General features: G+C 36.3%; 5 protein-coding genes across 5 annotated transcripts; 1 reads left to right on the top strand and 4 right to left on the bottom strand.

Annotated features, from left to right (window-relative positions):
• Positions 1 to 1,669: 1,669 nt before the first annotated feature.
• Positions 1,670 to 3,348, bottom strand: LOC110020020 (glycolipid transfer protein 2-like). The gene is made up of 6 exons (XM_020717967.1): positions 2,993 to 3,348; positions 2,844 to 2,899; positions 2,601 to 2,731; positions 2,348 to 2,483; positions 2,006 to 2,149; positions 1,670 to 1,918 (listed from the first exon to the last, which is right to left on the bottom strand). Exons 1-6 carry the CDS (start codon positions 3,150 to 3,152, stop codon positions 1,883 to 1,885), a joined length of 663 nt encoding a protein of 220 aa, XP_020573626.1. The 5' UTR covers positions 3,153 to 3,348; the 3' UTR covers positions 1,670 to 1,882.
• Positions 3,349 to 7,994: 4,646 nt separating this feature from the next.
• Positions 7,995 to 9,679, bottom strand: LOC110020083 (berberine bridge enzyme-like 22). Its single transcript, XM_020718054.1, has one exon. It carries the CDS (start codon positions 9,672 to 9,674, stop codon positions 7,995 to 7,997), a length of 1,680 nt encoding a protein of 559 aa, XP_020573713.1. The 5' UTR covers positions 9,675 to 9,679.
• Positions 9,680 to 10,679: 1,000 nt separating this feature from the next.
• Positions 10,680 to 12,769, bottom strand: LOC110020054 (pentatricopeptide repeat-containing protein At2g13600-like). Its single transcript, XM_020718027.1, has one exon. The coding sequence runs from the start codon at positions 12,541 to 12,543 to the stop codon at positions 10,834 to 10,836; it is 1,710 nt and encodes a 569-aa protein (XP_020573686.1). The 5' UTR covers positions 12,544 to 12,769; the 3' UTR covers positions 10,680 to 10,833.
• A 1,552-nt stretch (positions 12,770 to 14,321) lies between these two features.
• LOC110020082 lies at positions 14,322 to 15,349 on the top strand. The gene has a single exon (XM_020718053.1). The coding sequence runs from the start codon at positions 14,414 to 14,416 to the stop codon at positions 15,347 to 15,349; it is 936 nt and encodes a 311-aa protein (XP_020573712.1). The 5' UTR covers positions 14,322 to 14,413.
• A 4,499-nt stretch (positions 15,350 to 19,848) lies between these two features.
• LOC110020045 (amino acid permease 3-like) lies at positions 19,849 to 22,306 on the bottom strand. The gene is made up of 6 exons (XM_020718014.1): positions 21,917 to 22,306; positions 21,586 to 21,819; positions 21,412 to 21,505; positions 21,112 to 21,326; positions 20,875 to 21,014; positions 19,849 to 20,792 (listed from the first exon to the last, which is right to left on the bottom strand). Exons 1-6 carry the CDS (start codon positions 21,999 to 22,001, stop codon positions 20,136 to 20,138), a joined length of 1,425 nt encoding a protein of 474 aa, XP_020573673.1. The 5' UTR covers positions 22,002 to 22,306; the 3' UTR covers positions 19,849 to 20,135.
• Positions 22,307 to 22,727: the final 421 nt, after the last annotated feature.

Below are 22,727 nucleotides of genomic sequence, written 5' to 3'. Positions count from 1 at the left end.
GGGCTAAAACCTATTTGACTTAACTGAGCCACCTGACCAACTTAAAGAGGCTCTATCACTACTAACAGCTGGATAGTTGGTCTGATAGGTTGGCCTGATCAATGGGCACTGTCCCTTCGATTTATTTTTAATGATGATCAGAATCATTCTCCACCATCCTACATAATTAATATAGGTCAAAAATTATATTAGTTGATTAGTTCTTTGAGCATTCATAAATATGACTCAAATTGAACTCATTTGAAGGACTTTTAAGCAATTTTTTAGATTTGTGGATAAAGTTTTGAAGCAACATAAATTATTGTGTCACCTCATTAAAAAGGTCGCTGTTACACAACTTGATTAAATATGTCACTTATCGGACTTGAAATCACTTGTAACAACATCAATTGCCTAATTGGCTCTATAATATAATATATTAAATTAATTCCAGCCAAGTAGATGGACGGACTAACCAATCAAGCAGATCCAATACATCATCAACACAATTCATATTTTTTTTCAAAAGTAATTATAATTCAATTAAAAAAAATACAATTTGTTCAACCAAAATTTTCTACGCATGACACCAAAAGATTTGTAATGCCCCTACTTCTAGACCCTATCAATCATTTTCTCAGTGAGATCCTTGCCACAGTGCCTCACACTGAGCTTATTTGACAAATGGTTTACCAAGCAATAGCTGAAATGAGCATGGAACTAGATCAATTATAATTTGACATTTATTCATAAAAGATGTTTATATGCGTGTATTAAGATCATCTATTCTGCATTTATTTGGTAGTCAAAATATGTTTTCTTTTGCCTTCTGAGTTACACATGTAATGTTCATGATTCTTTTATATAGGTGGTCATTTCATTCATTTTATAATGTCGGAGTTTTCTCCCTTAGTAGGACAACAGTGAAATCATGACTCAATCTTCATCTGTCTAGTGTAATAGTTTATTTATGAGCCCTTTTATGTCACAGAACTTTATCAAATTCAGTATCTCCTTCCCCTCCAACAATTTTTATTCCATAAGAAAATTTTGATTAGTTTAATATAAGTAGACATCAGATTAGATTTACTATAAGCATGACTAATATAACCTGATCGGCATTTCTTTTCATATTTCTTATTTTTCTTCATTCCTTTTCTACAGAAAAAGTGTTAGAATGAAGAGCTCTCTCTCTCTCTCTCTCTATTATCTAATCTACTCGTACTAAATTACTTATTCCATCAGCATATAAAGTCAACTTAATGATTCCATCATCAAGTGTTCTTTATTAAGCTAACGTTATCCGATGTGATAAGTATGAGGCTTATTTATTCCTTCTTTTATTCATATTTCGTACTCTTTTCATTGTAAAATGCGTTTAAAATAATTTTAAATTCAAATTTTAAACTTAGGATTCTAACAAATGATATCTCCCTTGTTGATAACCACCATTGAACTGATAATTGAGTTTAAAAAAAATCGCAAAATTTACATTCATGCAACACAATTCCTATGTAATTACATATTTGACACCAAAATTTTGATATTTACATCAATATCATTTTTTCTATGCATGAAAAAGTGTATTTTGCATTTATAAAAGATTTGAATGTTAGAAATATAAGAATGAGTCTGGCTGTTAGATATGTAAATTCATAAGAGTTGTGTTGTATTAAACAAGTTGAAGAAGTTAGTAGTCACACATAAACACAATATATTGAAGTTGATACATTATTACCCGAATTTTACAATATCATTTTAAGCATCTATACAACCCTGCAATATATTTCCACCAAACCTCAAAACTGTGAATTCCTTACATATTTAACATGAGCTTTTTCTTGATTCTGTGTCACATACATGTGTACAGTATCTACAAGTATGTACAGCATTGAAGAACTTCTTAGGTAGACTTTATCTTGTCCAACCGGAACTTTCTCTGCAATTTTTTTTTTTTATCGATTTAAAGAAAAGTTATTAGCAAAATTTAATTAAAAATAAAATATATGTATGTTTACATACTGACCAAAAGAACATTAATTTCGTCTAAGAAAGGCCTGAGCAATGAGGTCAACATGTGGATATCATCTCTCAAACTGTTGCTGTCTTGCCCGCTGCCCATCAGGAAGCTGGTGAGTTCTTCTTTTTCTGGTATCAGCTTCAAAGCTACCTATCAATTCCCAAAAAATATATGATCTAATAATATTATCAACAATCATTATTATTACAATTAGAACTTTAATGCAAATACTAGGACAGATAAATATTTATGCGCCATCAATTCATGCTCAGATCTATAAAAAACTTAATTTGAAGAATTAGAAATTAATTGAGCAAACCAAAAGAGTAATTGAAAATAAATAAAGACTTTGTAAGCAGCGGAGGAGATCCAGCCATGCCATGGCTTCAATGTGGACTGGTAAGATTCCTCCACTATTTGGTCCAGTCCCCACTCAGGTTCCTTCTCAAGGAACTGCAGCAGCGCCAGGCTAAAATTCATTGACCTGATCACATATATTTCTTCATAAAAATTCAGAAGATTTTGTATTTATTTACTTAAGTTTGGGATCAAATTGTAAAATAAACTGGAAAAAAAGTGGTTTTGATTTTGAGAAGATGACCTGGTTAGCCATAGTATAGCTCTGGAGCAGCTTTCTCGCTTTCTTGCAGTCCCATCTTCCATTTCTTTCTTCAATATCTCACCCAGACTCGAATAACGTGATGGATCCATTAAATATAGCTTCTCCAATCTCTTTATCCAAAACCCCAAAAATTAGAAATTAAAAATAAATCAGTTCTGCATGTTAAACTGAACTTGATTTAAAAAAAAAAAGAAAAAGAAAAAACATGGAGCAAAATATGACCTCTATATTTCTCTTGACATCTTGCCTCAGTACCGCCATTGTTGGCCCAATCTTATCTGAATAATAATAAAAAAAAAGTTCAGATTAAACTTCAGAACTGTAAGAATCGTAGAGAATGAGAGAGAGAGAGAGAGAGAGGAGGGTCAAACCGAGGATATGGAGGAGAGACTTGGAAGGAGCGAGGAAGAGGAGTGTGGAGGGGTTGTGGTCCTCCTGCTTCACTGCTACAGAGAGCTCCTCTGCGGCAGCCCTAATCTCTGTTGTAGGGAACCCATCATCTCTTTTGACTTCTTCTGCTGGTCTCTTCATCTCTCTATCTTTCCCGGTCGCTTCTTTGCTTTCCTTTGAGAGAGAAGAAATCAATTGGAAAGAGGAAAGCTACAGTTAAAATGTGTGAGGTCAAACGTAGCCGCTTTCGTCACTGTTGTTTCAATCCTGAATCAGCCTCCCTCACGTCTTCCATTATTATTACACTACAAAATCTCCTTTCGTCCTCTTCGTCCCCCGTCCATCCACATTTTCTTTTCTTTGTTTTTATTATATTATTATTATTATTATTATTATTAATTTGATGATAAGCTTTTGAAAAATTCTACCAAACTGATATTGTTACAAATATTAAATTGAATGGTATAAATGTAAAACCTATGTAAATACATGGAAACTGGATGGCATGCATGTAAATGACCCTGAAAATAATATTATGATAAATTTATTATCACTTTTAAGTAATTCAATGAGATATTTTAAAAGTTATATTTTATGTACAAGAGATAGTTTAACAAGTATTTTCATGCTGTTTAGTTATGTGAAGGAAAAAAAAACGTTAAAAACAATTTGAATTATTCAAACGACTTGTTTGATCACTACACGACTTGTATGGAGTCCAATGAGACTTGATTATTGGGCACTAGCTTTCAAGCCCGGCGCCATTGATGATTGAGGCAACGCATGTATTAATTAATAGGCAATACATTTATTTTGTATCAGATTTGTGGATTAATTTAACCAGATTTGTTTGGTCAGGAGAGTTTTAAATATTTATCCATTCATGATTACAGTCAAACGTAGCCCCTTTTTACCCATCATATCACCCAATTCCTATACATATTTACATATCAAATATCTAAACTTTCAACTTTTTTTTCTTTTTTAATATCTAACACATAAGTCTTTCATATCATATCAAATATATCACCATTTTAAATTTTTAGTAGAATATACATTTTCATATATAGGTAGGTGATATATGGGGCGGTAAAAAAAACTCGTTGTTCACGAACCTCGTGCTTGACTCGCTATGGAGCTTGAATAATTTTTTTAGCTCACTTTATCAATTAGTTAAACACGGGCAAATTTGTGTTTGATTGTAATTGGTTTGCTATTGCTTGAATTAGAAAAAAATAAATTTAAATAATTAATATAAACAATTATAACTATAAAGTAAAAAATAATTATAAATTTCTTAAATTGAAAAATATAAAATAAATAATAAAAATAATATTATTTTAAGTATTTTAGTCATATAATCATGAATGGATGGCATAGATTAAATAGCTAATTATTTTTAAATAATAAATATTTTAATTGAAAATGCTAATTCTAATTCTCACAATTATCATTTTCCTGTTTACCAAGCCTAACCAGTGGATCACTTCCTAAGCCACAGTTTTCGTTTCAAGGCACTGTTAGGTTTTATGATTTTTTGTTTCATTATGACATGCTTCTGTCATGCATCTATACTCAATAATAGTCTTCACGGATCTTGAGGCAATTGACATTCTACTCCCGACGAATTGGCTATTCTCGGTTGATATCTGCTCTGCCAATGGATCCCAATAGATCCATGAAGTATCCAACAAAACACACCAACACAAACAATTAAAATATATTTTACTATTCTTCTAAAATAAGAATAATATTGTAATTCACTTTTGACCCTTCCATTATCTATAAAAAGGAGCGCCCTTTCATATAAAGGGGCATTTGGCTCTTCTGCTTTTAAACTCTATTTTTAATAGAATAAAATGTGCCCACGAGACTTGGGAACACCCCCATTCTCCCCGAGGTGCCAAGTCCTCCTCTCATCTTCTCCTCCTCTTTTCTTCTCTCTCACACTTTCTTTTGCTTGGGTTCTTACGCTCTATTTTTGGGGGATGATCAATCGGACAGATTTGGATTCAACAATTCCGAAAGACATTTGAGTTTTGTTTATATTTAAGAATAAATAAACCTAATTATTTAATCAGTAAAAATGGCAAAACTAAAATAATAGTAAATAATAATAATAACAGAAACGAACAAAAATTACATATGATCAATATTGCAGATCAGGGAAGATTGTCGACCTGCATTTATATCAAATATTACTGTACTTGCTTGTCTCATCAGCTACGCATGCATCTTTGTCTCCCAAAACTTTACATTATAACAAATCTTTAAGATTTTGACCCCCATGGAAATAACTAATAAATTAAGGAGTATGATAGAATTGAAAGGCCAATCTTCTCTATTTATAAAAGCCTTCTCCCTGTGATCTAAAGTTCATCAAATTAATTAGGAGAAGAAGAAAAAAAAAACAAATAATTGATGGGTTTCAACTTCAATCATTGCTTCAAATCGGCTGCCAAATCAGAACCTGTGAGGTTTAATAGTACTCTCAGTGATCAAACGCTGGATTCAGAGAAGAAGAGGAAGAAGGAGGAGGAGACAATGACGGAGGTGAAGCCATTAAAGATGACGAATGAGAGAGTGGCGATTATGGTGCCTTACATTCCCATAGTTTCTTTCCCAGGCCTTATTTAAGCTGCTTCTATGTGTAACTGGTAGAATTAAATTTATTTTGTGTTAGAAATAATTTGTTTTTAATAATTAAATTTGTTGAAAAGTCAATGTTATGTGAGATATGTGATGTATTTGAAGGTCACCAACTCTACAATCCAATTAATGGAAAAACTCTCATTAGTTGGGATGTGCAATTTAATGAAAAAGGTGCATGGGATTGGAGAACACAAGAGATGAATATATTTTTCTTCCTTATCTTGAAGAGGGGGAAATAAATGAACAACCAATAATTGAAGAGATTATAAAAGAAGAATTACAGGAGCCTATCACTCCATTAATTTCAACAAGAACATATAAAGGATAAACATCTGTCACCTTTTAAGTGAAAGTTCATATTAGAAGACACCATATTTTTTAAAGTTATAAGATATTTATGAGGTAACTAATAATCAAGATGGCATTACTCTCTTTTGTTTTTGGTGAATGTGGACCTTTAAGCTATAAAGATGTAGTGAAAAACAAGAACTGGGTAGATGCTATGAATGATATGTTGGATCTCACTGCATTTCCACAAGGACGCGTCAATTGGAGTTAAATGGGTGCATATAGTGAAGAAGAATGCTAAAAGAGATATAGAGATAAACAAAATATGATTGATGGTTAAGGGATACAATAAAAAATATGACATTGATTATGATGTGGTATTTGCTATTTTTATCATTCTTGAAACCGTCAGACTGATAATTTTTTTGGTAGCTTAATGTGCATGGAAGATCCATCAAATGAATGTAAAGTCGACTTTCTAGAACGAAGTTTTTGAGAAAAGAATCTGTATTGAAAAACCTTTGGGATATGAAGTAAAATGACAAGAAGAAGAAATATTCTATTATTGAAAAGGACTTTATATGGTTTAAAGCAAGCACCAAGAGGTTAGAATACTCGAATAGAAAAGTGTTTAAAAAAAACCAAAATTTTTTGAAGTATTAATTTGAGCATTCACTTTATATTAATGTTCAAAATAAAGAAATTTTAATTGTGTGTTTGTATGTAGATGACTTGATTTTCACATGCAATAATCTAAAAATGTTTGATAAATTCATGAAAGAAAGGACCACGTAATTTAAAATGATAGCCACTGGGCTTATAACATACTATCTCGACATTGAAGTGAGACAAGAAGACATAGACATCTTTACCACTAAAGAAGATTATACTACAAAAGTACTTAAGAAGTTTAAAATGGATGACTCTAATCATTTTAAAAAACTCATGAAATATGGAGTCAGATTATCCAAAAATGATTAAAAAGAAAAGGTAAATCTGACTCTTTATAAAAGTCTCATCGGAAGTATACACTACTTAATTTATACAAGATTAGATTTTACTTATGCAGTAGGAGTAATAATTCATTACATCGAAGCTCCAAGGATAACAATTTTAACATTGTTAAGAGAATACTTTGATATATTAAGACTTACTTTACTCTTTCTCTAACAAATATAAAATTATTGGATATAGTGATGACGTCTGGAATGAACATCTGGATGATAGAAAAAGTGTCACCGGATTCATGTTCTTTAGGGGAGGTACTGTCTTGACTTGGATATCGAAGAAGTAGCCTATTATTACACTCTCAACTTGTGAAATTGAATATGTTGCAGTTATTTCATGTGTTTGTCATGCAATTTAGCTAAATGAATTAATTGAAAGAATTACACTTTCTATAAAAGGTGCTCATCAAGATACATATTGATAATAAATCAAAGCTTGCATTGATAAAGAATCTCATCTTTCACAGTAGAAGCAAGCACATCGACACCCGAGAATATGTTGCAAAAAAGAAGTGGAGTTGAAGTACGTTATTTTTCAAGATCAAATGGACATATATATTTACTAAGCCACTGAAGCAAGAAATGTTCGTGAAGTTCTGAAATGTTTTAGAGTTACAAAACAAGTTTTAGGGAGTTTGTCAGAAATAAATTTTCTTGTGTTAAAAATAAATATTTTTTGAGTAATTAAAACTTATGGAAAGGATATTTTGAAAGGTCACTGCTAGGTGAGACATGTGTGTGTGTGTTAGGCGTGAAAGAATGATTGGCTGAAATTAGTTTGGTTGGTGAATAATATGTGTCGTGTTGATTATTTCTAAATTTGATAAATACTCCATATTTTTATGGGCTATGAATCAAATTTTAAGAAAAGCATTGTGAGCTTCTAAATAGCATTTGTGTTAGTTTGAGAAATTTATATTTTGATTCTAAGTTTATATAAAATTTTATTTTTTTCTTAACACAGTGAAGTCATTAAAGATAACAAATGAGAAGTTGCTCATTATGTTTCTTTTACATGTCTTTTTCGAGTTGTTGTCTACATAAAATCCGCATGCAGCGGTGGAACAGTCTGCTCATTCCAAAAGAAATTGTGTGGATCAACCTTTCCCTTCAACTCGGCCAATCTCCTAAAATTCCCTTTAAAATACATTCTCCCCCAACCCTCTGCAGCCGCCGAGTAACGGCTACTTTTCCCCTCAGCATTCCTTCCCAAATCCATATCCTTGTAGTTATAATAAGCAGCCCTCGGTTCAGTCGAAGCATAAGGAGCCATCAGCTCATACAAACTCTTCATTCTTCTCAGACGCCTTTCTATCCCCCCTCCCTTCTCCTCCTCCGAATCCAACCATTTCAGAATATACTGAATATTGTACAGATTACCTTTTCGATGAGGAAAAGCTATTTCATCCTCTGAAATCTCGCTCATTTTCCCCCCAAATGGTTCCATTATCAGAACAAACCACTCCCCATCTTCATAAGCTTCCATTAAAAATCTCCATATCTTGTTCAATCCACTCCCCGGAATCGATTTCTGAACAAAGTCAGACTTGGCCTTGAACGAACCAGTCGATTCAATTATTTTATTCACCAGAGCCTCAACCGGAAACTTCCCATACAGTCCATTGAAAAACAAAAATGATTCAAGCCAGGTCATTTCCACGCACTCTGAAGCTTTCAACTCGAGCTCCGGAAAGCTCTGCTTCGCCAATCTCAGAACCTCCTTTCTCCCGCCCAAGTACAGAGAACTGAAAGTAAGTTTTATGCTCGCCGTCGTTTCATCCTTCTTTGCCGTCGCCTCAGCGATTAATCTTATGAAGAGATCCACATCCAGCCGATGGCCAATTTCCTGCCAACGCCCTGCCAATTCAGTAACGTTTTGATTTGCAGATGTTCTTACCGCATTAAAAACCGTAACTTTTTCCGGAACTTCAACTAAACTGATCTTGAAAGCCACGATAATGCCGAATCCGGCGGCGCCGGCTCCCCTTATCGCCCAAAAAAGCTCCTCCCCCATCGACTCTCTGTTCAAAATTCGACCTTTGACGTCGACAAGCCGAGCATCCACAACATTATCAGCTGCGGTGCCATATTTTCTAGTCAAACTCCCCATACCGCCGCCACTCACGTGTCCCCCAACGCCGACGGTGGGGCAGAATCCCGCCGGAAAGGCGGCAGTTTTATTTCTTCCGGCTATTTCGTAATAAAGTTGGCCGAGAGTTGCGCCGGCTTGAACCCAAGCAGTGCCGGAGAGTTCTTCGAAGGAGATGGAATGTAGGGCTGAAATGTCAAGTGTTATGAAGGAAGAGTTAGTTTGGTGGGCGCAGTACGACAAGCCTTCGTAATCGTGGCCGCCGCTGCGAGGACGGATGTTGAGGTTTGATCGGGCGGCGCAGATGACGGCGGCTTGAACGTGAGGATCGGATTTGGCGGCGAGGATCAGCGACGGCATGGATGTGGTTGCGGAAAAGAGGAAACGGTTGTTTTTGAGGGAGGAGAGGAGGGTTGAGTGGTAGGATGAGGTGTTGGAGATGGAGATCAAGTCTGAGACATTGGTGAGGTTGTGGAAGCATTGGATGAATGATTTAATGGATTCGGTTTCTGGGTAAGATTGAATTTTTGTTGAAGGCGGGAGGAATGGAAGGGGGAGAAAGGTTAGAGATATGATTAGCAGAAGAGGGGTTATGATTTTTGTTAATGCACTTGATTTTGATGACATTATTGCTGTTGAGGTTCTTCTTCTTCTTCTTCTTCTTCTTCAGCTTTCGTTGCATCTTCTTCTTATATATTTGCTTAATTGTTCTTATTTTCATCGCTTGTTTAACATTTGGTCAAATTAGAAAATTATTTTTGTTAATCCTTTATTTTTTTTTTCGTTTTGTTTTTCTAAAAAAAAAGCTGTTTGCCGGAATTGAATGGGTTGATCGTACGAAAAAAACAAAAAAAGGTATTGATATAAAATAATTCATGATATATTAAAAAAGAAATTTTTTTGGGGAAGGTTTAATTTTTCAGAATATTTTTTGAGGATTTGTATTTTAGTGCGGCCTAAAATGAGGAGTTGAATTTGTTATTTGTCCATTATTTTGAGGTGGGTTGTGTTTTTGTGTTGTTAATCATATTTTATGTGTCTGTAATTCAAATATATAACCAGTAGAAATTAGCGGTGGTTGTTTTTCTGTACTTTCTCGTAAAGTTATTCGACAAAATGGAGCTCTCAAGTCTTAATTGATTAGAGGATTGGTCTCCGAATAATTATTCTAATATTATAAATTTTGATTTTCTCGGTCGATACTATTTTGCTTGTGGCACCTTTTGTATGTCATTGCCACAGTAAATCTAATAACACAAATTATTTAGGGGCATTTACATCCATACCACACAATTCTTTCATATTTATATATTTAACACCTAAAAATTCATATTTACATGCATACCACTCAAATTTTTAGCATCACAATAACACGTGTTAGATGTGTAAATACCTAAAAGTTGTGTGGTACATATGTATGTAAATTTTCCTTAATTTAATTTAAGTGGATTGGCTACAACCAATAAGGAATGTCAAAAAAATAATCATTTTTTTACAATATAAAAGATATCATTTTTTAAATATCATATAAACTGAAATATTTAATTAGTGATCATTACTGCATTCAATTAAACAAACAAATTTTTTATGCTGATTCCTGAACCTTATAAAAATGAATTTTCTAACCCCCAACAATTATATTTTTACCTTTTTCATTTTAAAACTATATCTTCCCATAATTCCGGAGCTAACAACATATTATCTAAATTTTTTTCTACAGAAAAGCACATCGGTTCAGTTATCTTCCTAAACCAATTTTTTCATTGAGAAGATGATAGCCGAAGATTTAGATAAAAAACTCACCTTCTGCAAACTCTTCTTCTCCCTTCATCCGATCAACCAACGCCAAAACCATTTCATAAATCTCTCTTGTCTGCAAATGAGACTTATCCTCACACACAAACACTTTCCTTCCTCCTTTCACCTCAATCCAACTGCAACCCGCCTCCTTCCTCAATCCCCTCCCCTTCATAACAACCCTAACCTTCCCTGCCTCATCCCATTGTCCAGCAGCTGCATATATATTCGACAGCGTCACATACCTCGCTCCATTCTCCGGCTCCAGCACAAACAGCGACTCTGCAGCTCTCCTTCCAAGCTCCATGTTTCCATGAGCCCGGCAAGCACCCAGCAAGGCCCCCCACATCCCCACACTGCCTGACCTTCCATCAGATTCCAAGCTCTCTATCACCTTCATCGCCTCCTCAAGCCGCCGCATTCTCCCAAGCCCATCAATGAGAGCAGAGTAGTGTTCATCTCCAGGGAAAACCTCAAACTCTTTCTCCATTAATCTCAAAACTTGGCGGCTCTCTGTTACCAGCCCACCATGGCTGCAAGCCGATAGCACGCCCAGGAATGTTACATGGCTTGGCTTTATTCCAACCCGCAGCATTCTCTTAAACACATCAAAGGCCTCCGTGGCAAGCCCGTTCTGAGCAAACCCTGTAACCATGGAGTTCCAAGAGATGACATCACGAGCAGGCATGCGATCGAAAACTACTGTGGCTGACTCCATGTCGCCGCATTTCGCATAAAGGTCGATAAGCGAGTTCTGAGTGAAGATGTTGAAGCAGAAAAAATCTATAAATCTTCGAAGCATGTAGCAATGAAGCTGCTTTCCTCGATCGATGAGTCCTAATCGCGCGCAAGCACTCAGCAATGATACGGAAGTGAAGGGAGTGGGGCGGATACCCTCTTCAAACATTTGCTCGAACAGGTTGACTGCAACTTCTTCCTGCATGTTTTGTTCGAAGCCAGAAATAAGAGCTGTCCATGAAACTGCAGTGCGTGATGGAGCGCTGAGAAAAACTCTGTAGGCGTCCTCAAGCCTGTTGGCATTCGTGTAGGCTGTGATCAAGGAGGTCCATGAAACAATGTCCTTCACAGGCATTATATCAAACACCTGTCGAGCGGCGTTGGGATGACCGCACTTCCCGTATCCATCAATGAGTACGTTTGACATTATAGAATTCAGCTGCAACCCGTTGGAAGTAATAGCGCCATGTAGCTGACGAAGAGAATGGAGATGAGCCAAGCCTGTGCAAGCTGGAGCAATACCGACAACAGTGAACTTATCCATGCCAATACCTTTCCTTTGCATTTCAGAAAAAAGTTTGAGGGCCTCATGGTGCTTCCCGTGATGGCTAAGTTTCGAAATCATGGTGTTGTAACTGACAATGTTTCGCTCAGGCATTTCGTCGAATAGCTGACGTGCCGAATCGAGAAACCTGAAGTCGCGAGAGAAGGCGGCGAGGAGGGTGTTCCAGGATTGGTGGTTTTTGAAGGGAAGGTCGTCGAAGGAGGATATGGAGCAAGGCAGAGAGCCGCATTTGGCGTACATGTCAATGAGGCGGTTGGATAGGATAGTGTGAAGGTGGAGCGCGGTCTTGAGAAGGCGAGAGTGCAGAAGACGGCCGAACTTGAGATCTTTGGTGGAGATGCAGAGCTCGATGTGCGACAGATAAAGTTCGATGGTATCTCCGTCGGTGGCTGTCATCGTGACGCCGGCTGCGTTGCTGGATGGCGAAGCTACGCATTGCTCGGCTCCTGCTCCGGCTCCGATTTATTTTTTCATGCATAAGGGGCGATGAAGTTTAGTTGATCGCGTTTGGTAGTTTCCTACTGTGATTCAAGCTCCAAGTATATGCCAATGGATTTTATTAAAAAGGAAAAAAAAAATTGTGGAGACATTCAAAAACATCGCATAAATTTTATGCATTAAGATGTGCTCTTAATACTAATATGTATACATCATTTGCTTGGAGATCCTCTCTTCCCTCGGGCGAAGGTGGGACCTCACTTCCGGAGGATAAAATTGACTCCCCTCACAAGAAGCTGGGCATAGCAGAAGCGGCTTTGACTGCCCTGTTACTCCCAGGCACCGCACGTAAAATTGTATATGGTTTCCGATCTCTATCGTTTATCACAGTAAATATATATTTTGGTAGGCCTTGTATTTATTTTTTTGAAATCCATTAAAATACATATTTGTTGTGATAAATGGTGGAGATTTGTATGAAATAATTTTTCCTCGGGCAGGGGGAACAAAAGAAGAACCTCCGACCTAGGGATAAGGTGATTACCCATGCCAGAAAATCTCCAGAAAATCTCTTGATTTCCTCAACACTGAACATTCCTTCTCATTCTTTAATCTGAATTGCCATTTCAACACAGCTTTATCATCATGAACTCTGGCGTTTTTATGGAAATTGATTTTATGTTATGTATGCTTTCCTTCACTTTGATTATTTCCGATAATATTATCAGAAAAATGCATAGTTATGATATCAGCCGGAGAAGGGCCATGTGTGTAAAATAAGCTGAATGTTTTGCAACCCAACCACTCCACCCCTTCCACCAACCCTGTTTGTGGGACCTCATGTTTTCTTTGCGGGTTATCATTTCATTTAACTTTTGCTTGGGACAATTACCTGTTCAATATTCATATTTAATGTATACCAAATTTACATACATACCACTAAATTTGTGTGTATTTACATATCTTGCATTTAAACTTCTATGTTTACATTATATAGTGAATTTAATGAATGTTTACCTGCTAATGGGACATATTTATAATAAATTTCAGCTTCACAAAAGAAAGACATTTTTTTATTTGTTGGTCTATTAAATAATAATCCTTTCCTTAATCTAAAAGCAGAGCGCTGGGTCAACAGTATTTTTACGTGCACCTCATTAGCTAATCCCCAATCCAAGAAACAAACAAGTAATTTATACTTGAATTGTTGAAAACTTGCACCCAACAAAACCACGTCCCTTTCATCTTTATAAGAATTTGACCGTTTGTTCCTCCTTACAATTATTTGAGATTGAAGTTTCTATTCTTTTCTGCATTAAAGCAATCCTTTTTAATACATTAATTGTCGTGCCATGTCATTTATAAAAGTAGCATATTAGAATGAGATGTGTGCTGATCATGGGTTAATATGATATATTTACAGGTAAATGCTAAAAATAAAAGAGATATAGAAAAATAGAAAGGGGCAAAAGTTCTCATATCTGATCCTAATATCTTAATATTATTCATTTATCTTTCCAACTCAATATTAAACACATATTGGGATATCTTAATGCAGAGTTTTCTTTCCCACAGTCCCATCAAGCCTAGTGTGAGCACAGTTTGGCTTAAGTTGAACACAAAAGAGGCAGCAAGTTAGCAGTTTCGTGACTCCTTCAACATCCCTTGTCTCTTTACAAGATAAACTTTGTCTCATTTGCCTTAACAAAATCCTTCAAGCTGAACCATATTCTCTCTCTCTCTCTCTCTCTCTCTCTCGCTCTCCAGAATCCTTCAATCTCTAATGTAATATTGAAACTCTAAGCTTGCACAACGTTCAGTCCAGATTATGGCCAAGTCTATATTGGGATGCTTCCTCTTTTCATCTTGTTACGACCAGATCAATTCAAGTCGAATCTCATCGAAAGATCTTGATGCCTTCTACTATTCATATTCAGAAGATCTCAGCCAACTCAGTAAGTCTTTTTCGATCGGCTCTATCTCTCTTAATTGTTCCATCGAAGCCATGAAAATTCTTAAGAAGATACAAGTTGAGCTACTCATTCTGATTAAGAAATCCAACCTACTGATTTGCTCTGGAACTGAAGAAGGTGATTGGTTCAGTCAATACATGAAAGATAGCATAACAATGTTAGATTTCTGCAACTCTCTCAAGTTAGCTGTTTCGAGAATTGATCGATACCGTATATTGGTAGATATCATGATCAATAAACTTAACAAAAATTATTCATCAAAAATTATAGAATTTGAGAGCAAAAAATATTCAAACTTTAATACTGTGGAAGAAACAATCAAGCAATGTGAAGGAATCAGTGTTGAAGATGAGAGTAACAATTCTATCATGGTTGTTGTATCAGTGCTTCTTCATTCAACAATTGTTTCTAAAGTTTCAATTGAATTAGGTGGTTGTGATTTAGCCTCTAGATGTCCCCAATTGAAGCCATTTATCGAAATGCTTTCGATGCTTGTTCGAGAGTTTAATGAAAGAGATTTTGTTATCAAAAACGGCTCGGGATCAGAGCTTGTCGAGCATGACATCGTGAGGAGAATGATGGTGGATATTCAGACTCAGGTGATGGATGGAATTGAGGATAAGGAGAGGTACTTAAGCAGCTTAAAGTTGTTGAGGACAAGTTTAATTGAGCTTAAGGAAGGGATAGAGAAGCTTGATGATGCTGTGGATGATGTCTTTGATGTTGTAATTAAAGGGAGGAATGAAATGATGGGAGTTTTAAGGAATAGGGATTTTGTAAATATAGAATAGGAAAATGTAAAATTGAAGTTTACATTTTGTAAATATAGACAATTGCTTAAGTGTGTTTTTGTATTTTTCTTTCTTTGTAAGGAAATTGAAAAATCAGATTGTTATGTATGAATGTTTGCAATGTGTATATTTACAGAATAATATTTGCTTGAATCATTTAATATGAGGTTTTCTTAATTCTTTTTTCAGTGATGAAATTTACAAAAATAAGAGGCCAAAGTCATTGATTATGAGCTTAGCCCTCAAATATATCAAAACATAAATTCAAAAGGCATTCTTTATATGAAATAATAACCCTCAAATATATAATACATGATGAGTTTTTTATTGACGAGTCTCAATATAGTTGAACAGTACACCTCAATTGGGCATCAAATGTCGACGAGTGATGTAATGTTAGGTGTGGAACCTGATGGGAACACCCATGAGCAATAGGTAGGTTGGCTTTCCCGCAGAAAGTGCTCCCAGCGCCTTGGCAAGGCGCCGGGCTATGGGCCCTCAAGCGCTCATTGGGTGTTCAGATGGAGATGTAGGTACAGAAGACCGGACTCCTCTTCAAGTGGGAGATTGTTAGGTGTGAACTCTGATTGGAGCACCCATGAGTAAAAGGTAGGCTTGCTTTCTCGCAGACTGTGCTTATGGCGCCTGTTCAAGCGCTCATTGGGTGTTCTCAAACCTAGAAGGTGGAAATCCTATGCCCATTTTGGGCCTTTGGCACCCAATGTGGGAGCTTAGGCTCTCACTTCCAGTGCCAGGTCGCTAGCTACCAGAGATCTCGGTGCTTAGGCGCCAAGACGCCTAAAACAGTTGGTGACAGGATTATAGTTTTTGCTCCCTATTTCAAGCTTTTTTTGTTGAGTTTTATTGTTTGTTTCTTCTGTATTCTTTGACAAGTATCCTGGTGAAGGTGAGAATTGTCGAAGATATGGATCCAGTTATTCGGAGTGATTTTTTCTTCGGATCTAAGAGGGAAGAATGTTGATGCAAGTCTTGTAAGTTTCTTCGTGTGAGTGTGGAGATAAACTTGTGTGAGTCTTTTGTAAAACTTTTTGAATTACATAGTAAAATTTGTGGTGGTGTGGTTTCCCAATATTTTCTCATTTTCAAACTTTTTCATATAAAATTTTTGTATGTTTCTCTGATTACGTTGATTGTGTTTTCTCATTTTCAAACTTTTTCATATAAAATTTTTATATGTTTCTCTGATTATGTTGATTGTGTTTTCTTAAATTTTTATTCTATTATTCTCGAACCTTGTAATTCTATTCCTTTGTCATGTAACATGCAGAGGCTGGTTGATAAAGAACATCTCAGTTGATGTGATTGAAGGTTGACTTAGCCGTTCACTTGGTAGGAAGAAAGCTACATCAATAATAATGAAGTATTTAACTTTAATGATTGATGGATGTTAGCCATTAGTCAGCGATTTATTTATCACGATAGCGCATCCTAAGCTGAAAATTTTAAAAAGAAAAAAATGACTGATTTGACCTTTTGTTTCTGAAGCTGCCATCCTCCTCCTATGGCCTCGGCTGCTTAGTGGCCATGGGAACAAAGTAAAATTGAGAGTAGAGTGAAGAACCTTTTATATTCACTTTGCTCCTCTGTTTTATTTTGCTCCCAATGCCCACTCAACAGCTGAAACCGGAGGAAGACGATGGCAGCATTAGAAGAGAAGACGCATTCAATTAGTTTTTTACTTCAATTTTTAATTGTTCCTGTAATACACATTTCTTATGACACGAAAGTGTTATAAGTGTAGAAATCAAACTTTAAATACATAAAAATTGTATGGTATAGCTTTGTCTACTTCTGTTTATCATAACCTGCTCAAAACATCAAGCAGATTTAGCCTTCACATATTAATTTATGTTTAATATAACTTAACAACATTTTTCAAAACACCTCTTTAACATATTTTTGTAGACATATATTCGAGCATATTTTTGCTTGATCTGTCATCAACAAATTTTTATCGCGCACGAATCACGATCCATATTTGATAAAAATATTCTCCAAATTCAAATTCAAGTTCAATGAGTTGTTAGAAACGGTGGAGCCCGGTCCACTATGCTGAGGCGGTACTTTGCTTTGGAGAGTCACACCTCTTCACAAATAATCACTCTCGCTTTCATCTTTTGTGAAGTGAAACATCTCTTCGCTCTCTCCTGTTCGTGATAAAAGCTTCAGATGGCTTTCTTTGGGTTTAGAACTCACGCTTTGAGTTATTCTTCGGTTTCCTCGGGGTAGAGGAAGGTTTCCTCAGGGCAGAGGAAGAGAAGTGCAAAGAGGACCAATTTCTTGCGGCAGAAGGAAGAAGAAGATTATTCTTTCTAGGCTTCTTCTTGGTGGCTTGTGGCAGAAGAAAAATTGGGTTTATTTCTCTTGTAAGTTTGTCTTCTTCGATTTATCTTGGTGTAGAGTTTCTTCGGTGTATCTCGGTGTAAAGAGAGAAGTACAGAGAGAGAAGAAGAGAGAGAGTCACGAAGAGTGAGAGATTCCTCTTGTAAGTCGAGGTGATCGGCTGGTGTAAATTGCTCAAGTAGTAAAATCTTCTACAACTCCGTGGACATAGGCAATTTACCGAACCACGTACATCTGTGTGTTTCGTTGTGTGTGTTCTTTTCTGGTGTGAATTTTTCTCGTTCTACTTTTTCGTTTCTTCAATCGTTCTCATGTTTGATTTATATATATATATATATACCACATCAACTGGCGTTTATCTAGATCAAGCAAAAACATGGGTCCATATTTTAGCAAATTTATAGTCCAGTCGATTTACTCGACAAGACACCCAATGTTGTAAAAAATAGTTCAATCCGAGTTCAATCAAACCCATATCATGTTATTGAAGCACGTTTAGATAATTTGGATAGTCAATTGAACCGTCGAATGAAACACCAAATTGACTTATTTTAAATTAAATATTGTGTATTGACGAGAGAAACACAACAAACCCAAGATATCTAAATTCTTCATTAAAGCACCCAAATCCTTAAAATACTACGTATGATTTATGAGAATCAATATAGATCGTTTGATCGAGTTATTAAGGAAGTTAGTCATCAAAGAACTTGTAAAATGTCCCTCCATAGATGCTATAGATAGACCTCCTCTCTTTTCTTGGGAGAAAAGGGTATATATGAGAGGAACAAGAATTACAGAGCCTATTTTGGAGAGAATTTTGAAAGAAGATGATACATATAAGCCTCAAGTTGATATGTAAAGGCCTTTTTATAGTGAATATGAGAGACTAATAAAGGAGATGAAAACTATAATAAAAGCATTAATAATGCGAATATATCATCAAAATGAAAATTAGAATTTCCTATTGTTAACATTACACACTTGTGCTGGTATTTATATGGCAATTAATAACTTTGATCTTTCTTTATTTTATGGCAGTGAATAATTAAATATCCCACCCACGGATTCAATCACACTTTTTTTTTCAAAATATTTATCACTGCTTGTTTATATGCACGTGTAAAAAATATGTATATTTATGAATTTATATTAGAGTGAAGTGGCAGCATCATTTGCCAATTTTGTGGAGATTCCTTAATTAATGAAAAAGAAAAAAAAAGCTATGGTAGCTGTTTCTATCGCCATTTAATTCATGATTTGAGATGGATGTGCCATAAAAATTTAAAATCTTCACCATTACCTGCAATTTGGCACACATCACCTTCTTTTTTTCTTTCAAGAGCACCAAACTCAACGAACGTGGACAGCTCGGGAAGAAGATGCGGCCGATTGAACATAGCCTTTGACGATCATTTTTTGGCTCCAACAGAAGTGTCTTGTTCGAACCATAGATGGAAGACATTGGGACAAGCTCATATAAAATGGCAATCAGCCTTCAGGTTGATCGACAGACAGGGAGCACTCTTTCAGGATAGATTTCAATCGAATAAAAACTTACTAGAAAATCGACAACTCTTATCGATACAATCAATATCTGATCTTATTAGCTTCAAAGTTTTGTTGTGAACCAATGATGAGGAAAGTAATATGTATTTTTATAATGTTGTGATTTTTGCCTATAAATTGTGGTTCATGTGATTAATAAATGACGCTCATTTTTATTGTTAGTTATTGTGTCATCTCTTTATATGATTACTTATGAGAGTAGAATATTCTTATTCTTTAGATATATTTTGGGACACTTTTGGAATCAACATAAGTTAAATATTGTAGGAGTAAATATGAAGAGATGGATTTTAGGAGAAGAAACACTCTTTTTATTTCCTTTACTAATTATTCCGTTAAGCTGAAAAAAATATTACAAGTGACATATGTAATATATTTACGTTAGCCAGGTCACAGAACTGTCAAGGTGAGGGAAGCTCGTTGTTTTAATTCTGTATGTTGAAACTTATAATCTCATTGGTAAATTTATTAAAAATAAAAAACCAAATAATCCAAAAATTTTAATATTTAAAATTTCTGCAGCATGAACACGGAACTCTTATAAAAATGTAGCATAATAATTTAAAAAATCCAAAGCATTTAATTGAGCCATGCTCTATCCATTATTTTTTAACAAAATCCGCTACATCTGTTGACCTAATACGGTCAGGCTTCGCGGCCGACCTCATTTATAAAAATTCTAACTTTACCCTATCATCATTCAAAAGCTCCCGTCTTTATTACGGATTCTTCCAAAATTCTCCAGCTAAACAAGCTTTCTATAATGGCCAAGAAGAGATTTTTTAAAAAAAAAAACTTGAGCGGAACAGTGAACTCTCCTGTCCACGAAACCTTGGCGGCGTCTTATCCCTTTTCAAGATCCCGATTTGAATGGCTTATAAACTTTAAGATCGGAAACTATGCCGGCGACGGATCCAACAGCGGCGGCGAGCGAAATGACAAGACAAGCAAAGCTCAGCATTTTTAAACAGACCCATCTCAAGCTCCATTGACGCACCTGCTTCTGAACTATATACATCTCTACCGGAAAGTAAACGGTAAGCGGCCAAAATCCAATTGCGCCCAGCAAACCAACAACGTCGTTGAAGAAAGGAAGAAGCATGGAGATCACTGTAGTCAGCACGACAAAAGCCGAACGCCATACCAGCCGAAAAAGGTTTAGCTTATATGATTTGGTGGAACTCAACGGGATTCTGATCTCCTTGGAGATAAATTTGGAGTCCGGCCATGCCCGATTGGCCCATTTCTCGACGAACGCAAACAGAGGCTGGCAGAAGACTTGGTAAGCTCCGATGAGGTGAATAACAATGGCTGCGTTTGCTATGTCGAGCAACCAGAAGGGGTTGTAGAAACCGAAGCCGGTGAGAAGGTTGCCAGGTGCGGAGTCTCCAAAGGCAGCGTAGCCCATGCAGCCACAAAGCATGTAGAAGAAGGTGGTTACAGCCACACTGAATAATGTCGCTTTCTTCATTACTTTGGCTTCAGATGGCGGCGGGGCTTTCACTGTGTCCTGTAACAGAGGAAGACAGCACAGATTATGTTTGACTGAATAGAGGAAGGTTTGTTGTAATGGTTTGATTTGAGGTGAGTACTTGAATTTCGATAAGGATGATGGAGTAAGAATATGCGAAAGCGATGTCTCCGAGAGCTTGGAGGCTGTGCCAAATCTTCTGAGTTTGGCTCACCGAGCCGATCCTGATTCCAGTAAGACTGCCTTTGAATCTACCGTTTTCTGCTTGAAACAGGGGAAAAAAAAAAGAGTTTTTTGAACTGTTTTATTAACAGAGCTTGCGGGGAGTAGAGATTGATGAACAAGTTTGAGTTTTTACCAATAACTTGAGCAATGCCGAGGGCAAGACCGATGGAAGAGTAAGTGAATGACATAACTGCAGCTACGATTGAGAGCCACCAAATCTGATCAAAGTCGGGAATTTGAGAAAAGATGATCTGTACAGCACCGAAGATGATCATGTATGGATTGCTTGAAATATGACATGGGCTCTTGTGTCCTTTGTCATGGAAGCAATTTGATCTCCGAATAGCCCTGTGAAGAAGCTAAGAAGTTAGTTTAATTTAAATGATAAAAAACGTAACTTTTAGAATTGGATCAGCAGCTTCAGGCTTCTCACGTCATGCTGATGGAGGAAGCAATGGTGTATCCAATGGCTACTCCAAAGAGATTAAGGTATTGTATGAATCCGCAGAGTTTCACTTTCATTCCACCTGAGACAGTGTTTATATATAAGAGTTAGATCAAAGCTGGGAGCTTTTGAATTATTAAGGATAAGCGAAGGGGACCAAACCGAGATAGGAATGAACGGCTTCACTGTAAGTGTAATTGCGCTTGCCGGTGGTGGGATCGCCGGTTCTGTAACAGTCGGCGAGGAGAGAAGAGGTGTAGAAGATGACGAGGGAGAAGATAATCATGACAATCGGACCGGCGATCCATCCGAGCTGTGCGATAGCCCAAGCCAACGATAGAACGCCGGAACCGATCACAGCAGTGATGATATGTGCACTTGCAGTCCACACAGTTCCTGTAAATAAAGATTCAATTTTTATTTGTTAATGCTTCTCTAGCTCCTCTGAACGAGAAGAATCATAAACAGAAGAGAAAGAAGAAGCTATTTTTACCGGTTCTGTTGATGCGGCCATCGTCGTCGAAGCCTTTGATTCCTTCCTGTTTCTGTGGCTGGTATTGTTCTATAGAGATTTCCATGTAAGAAAAACAGATGCAGCCGAGTAATAATCCTGCGCAGTGTTAGTTAAGCTCCAAGGATCGAAAAAATTGGCGGTTTTGGGGTTTTGGGCGATTTTCTTTTATAGAGGTGGAAATCAGAAACGTGATGAAATGCTATGCGAATCCTACCGTTCATTCAGTGATGGTGCCCGTAGGCCGGTCAATGCAAATCCTATCAGCAGTGTTTCTCTCTCTTGCCTACCTCCACTTGTACAGTAACGTGCAGTGGCCCAGTGAAGAAGAAACAGGGAGGAAGTGGTGAGAGGAGAGACAAATTTTTTAGAATTTGTTAAAAAGAAATCATTTGGGATGAGAAAAACGCTGTGCAATTTTCTTTAATTTGTTCAGAAATTTTGTCATTGAAGTTCAGATCAAGCCGAATCAAGTTAAAATCAAGTCATTAAATCATTTTTTAAAAGTTTTCTAAGTATATTTGAAAGATCAAATGAATATCGAATCTAACGAGATTATAGTCGATTCGAACATCTTGACAAAACGAATCAAACGAGCTTAATATCGCTCATTTCCTATATTGTTAAGACACTCAAATGTCCATCAAATATCGTCTAATCAAAGAAAATTTTCTTAATTTTTCAATCAAAGTGATTCATATTCATGCATTAATTGCACCCAAAATTTCTTAAATAGAACTCCACCCCTCTCATAAGGGGAAAGAATAGCCTGAAGCTTTGAGAATGAGCTGAA

The sequence above is a fragment of the Phalaenopsis equestris genome, unplaced genomic scaffold (genome assembly GCF_001263595.1).
Source record: "Phalaenopsis equestris unplaced genomic scaffold, ASM126359v1 Scaffold000090, whole genome shotgun sequence".
NCBI lineage: Eukaryota > Viridiplantae > Streptophyta > Magnoliopsida > Asparagales > Orchidaceae > Phalaenopsis > Phalaenopsis equestris.
This window is presented reverse-complemented; position numbering and strand designations above follow the sequence as displayed.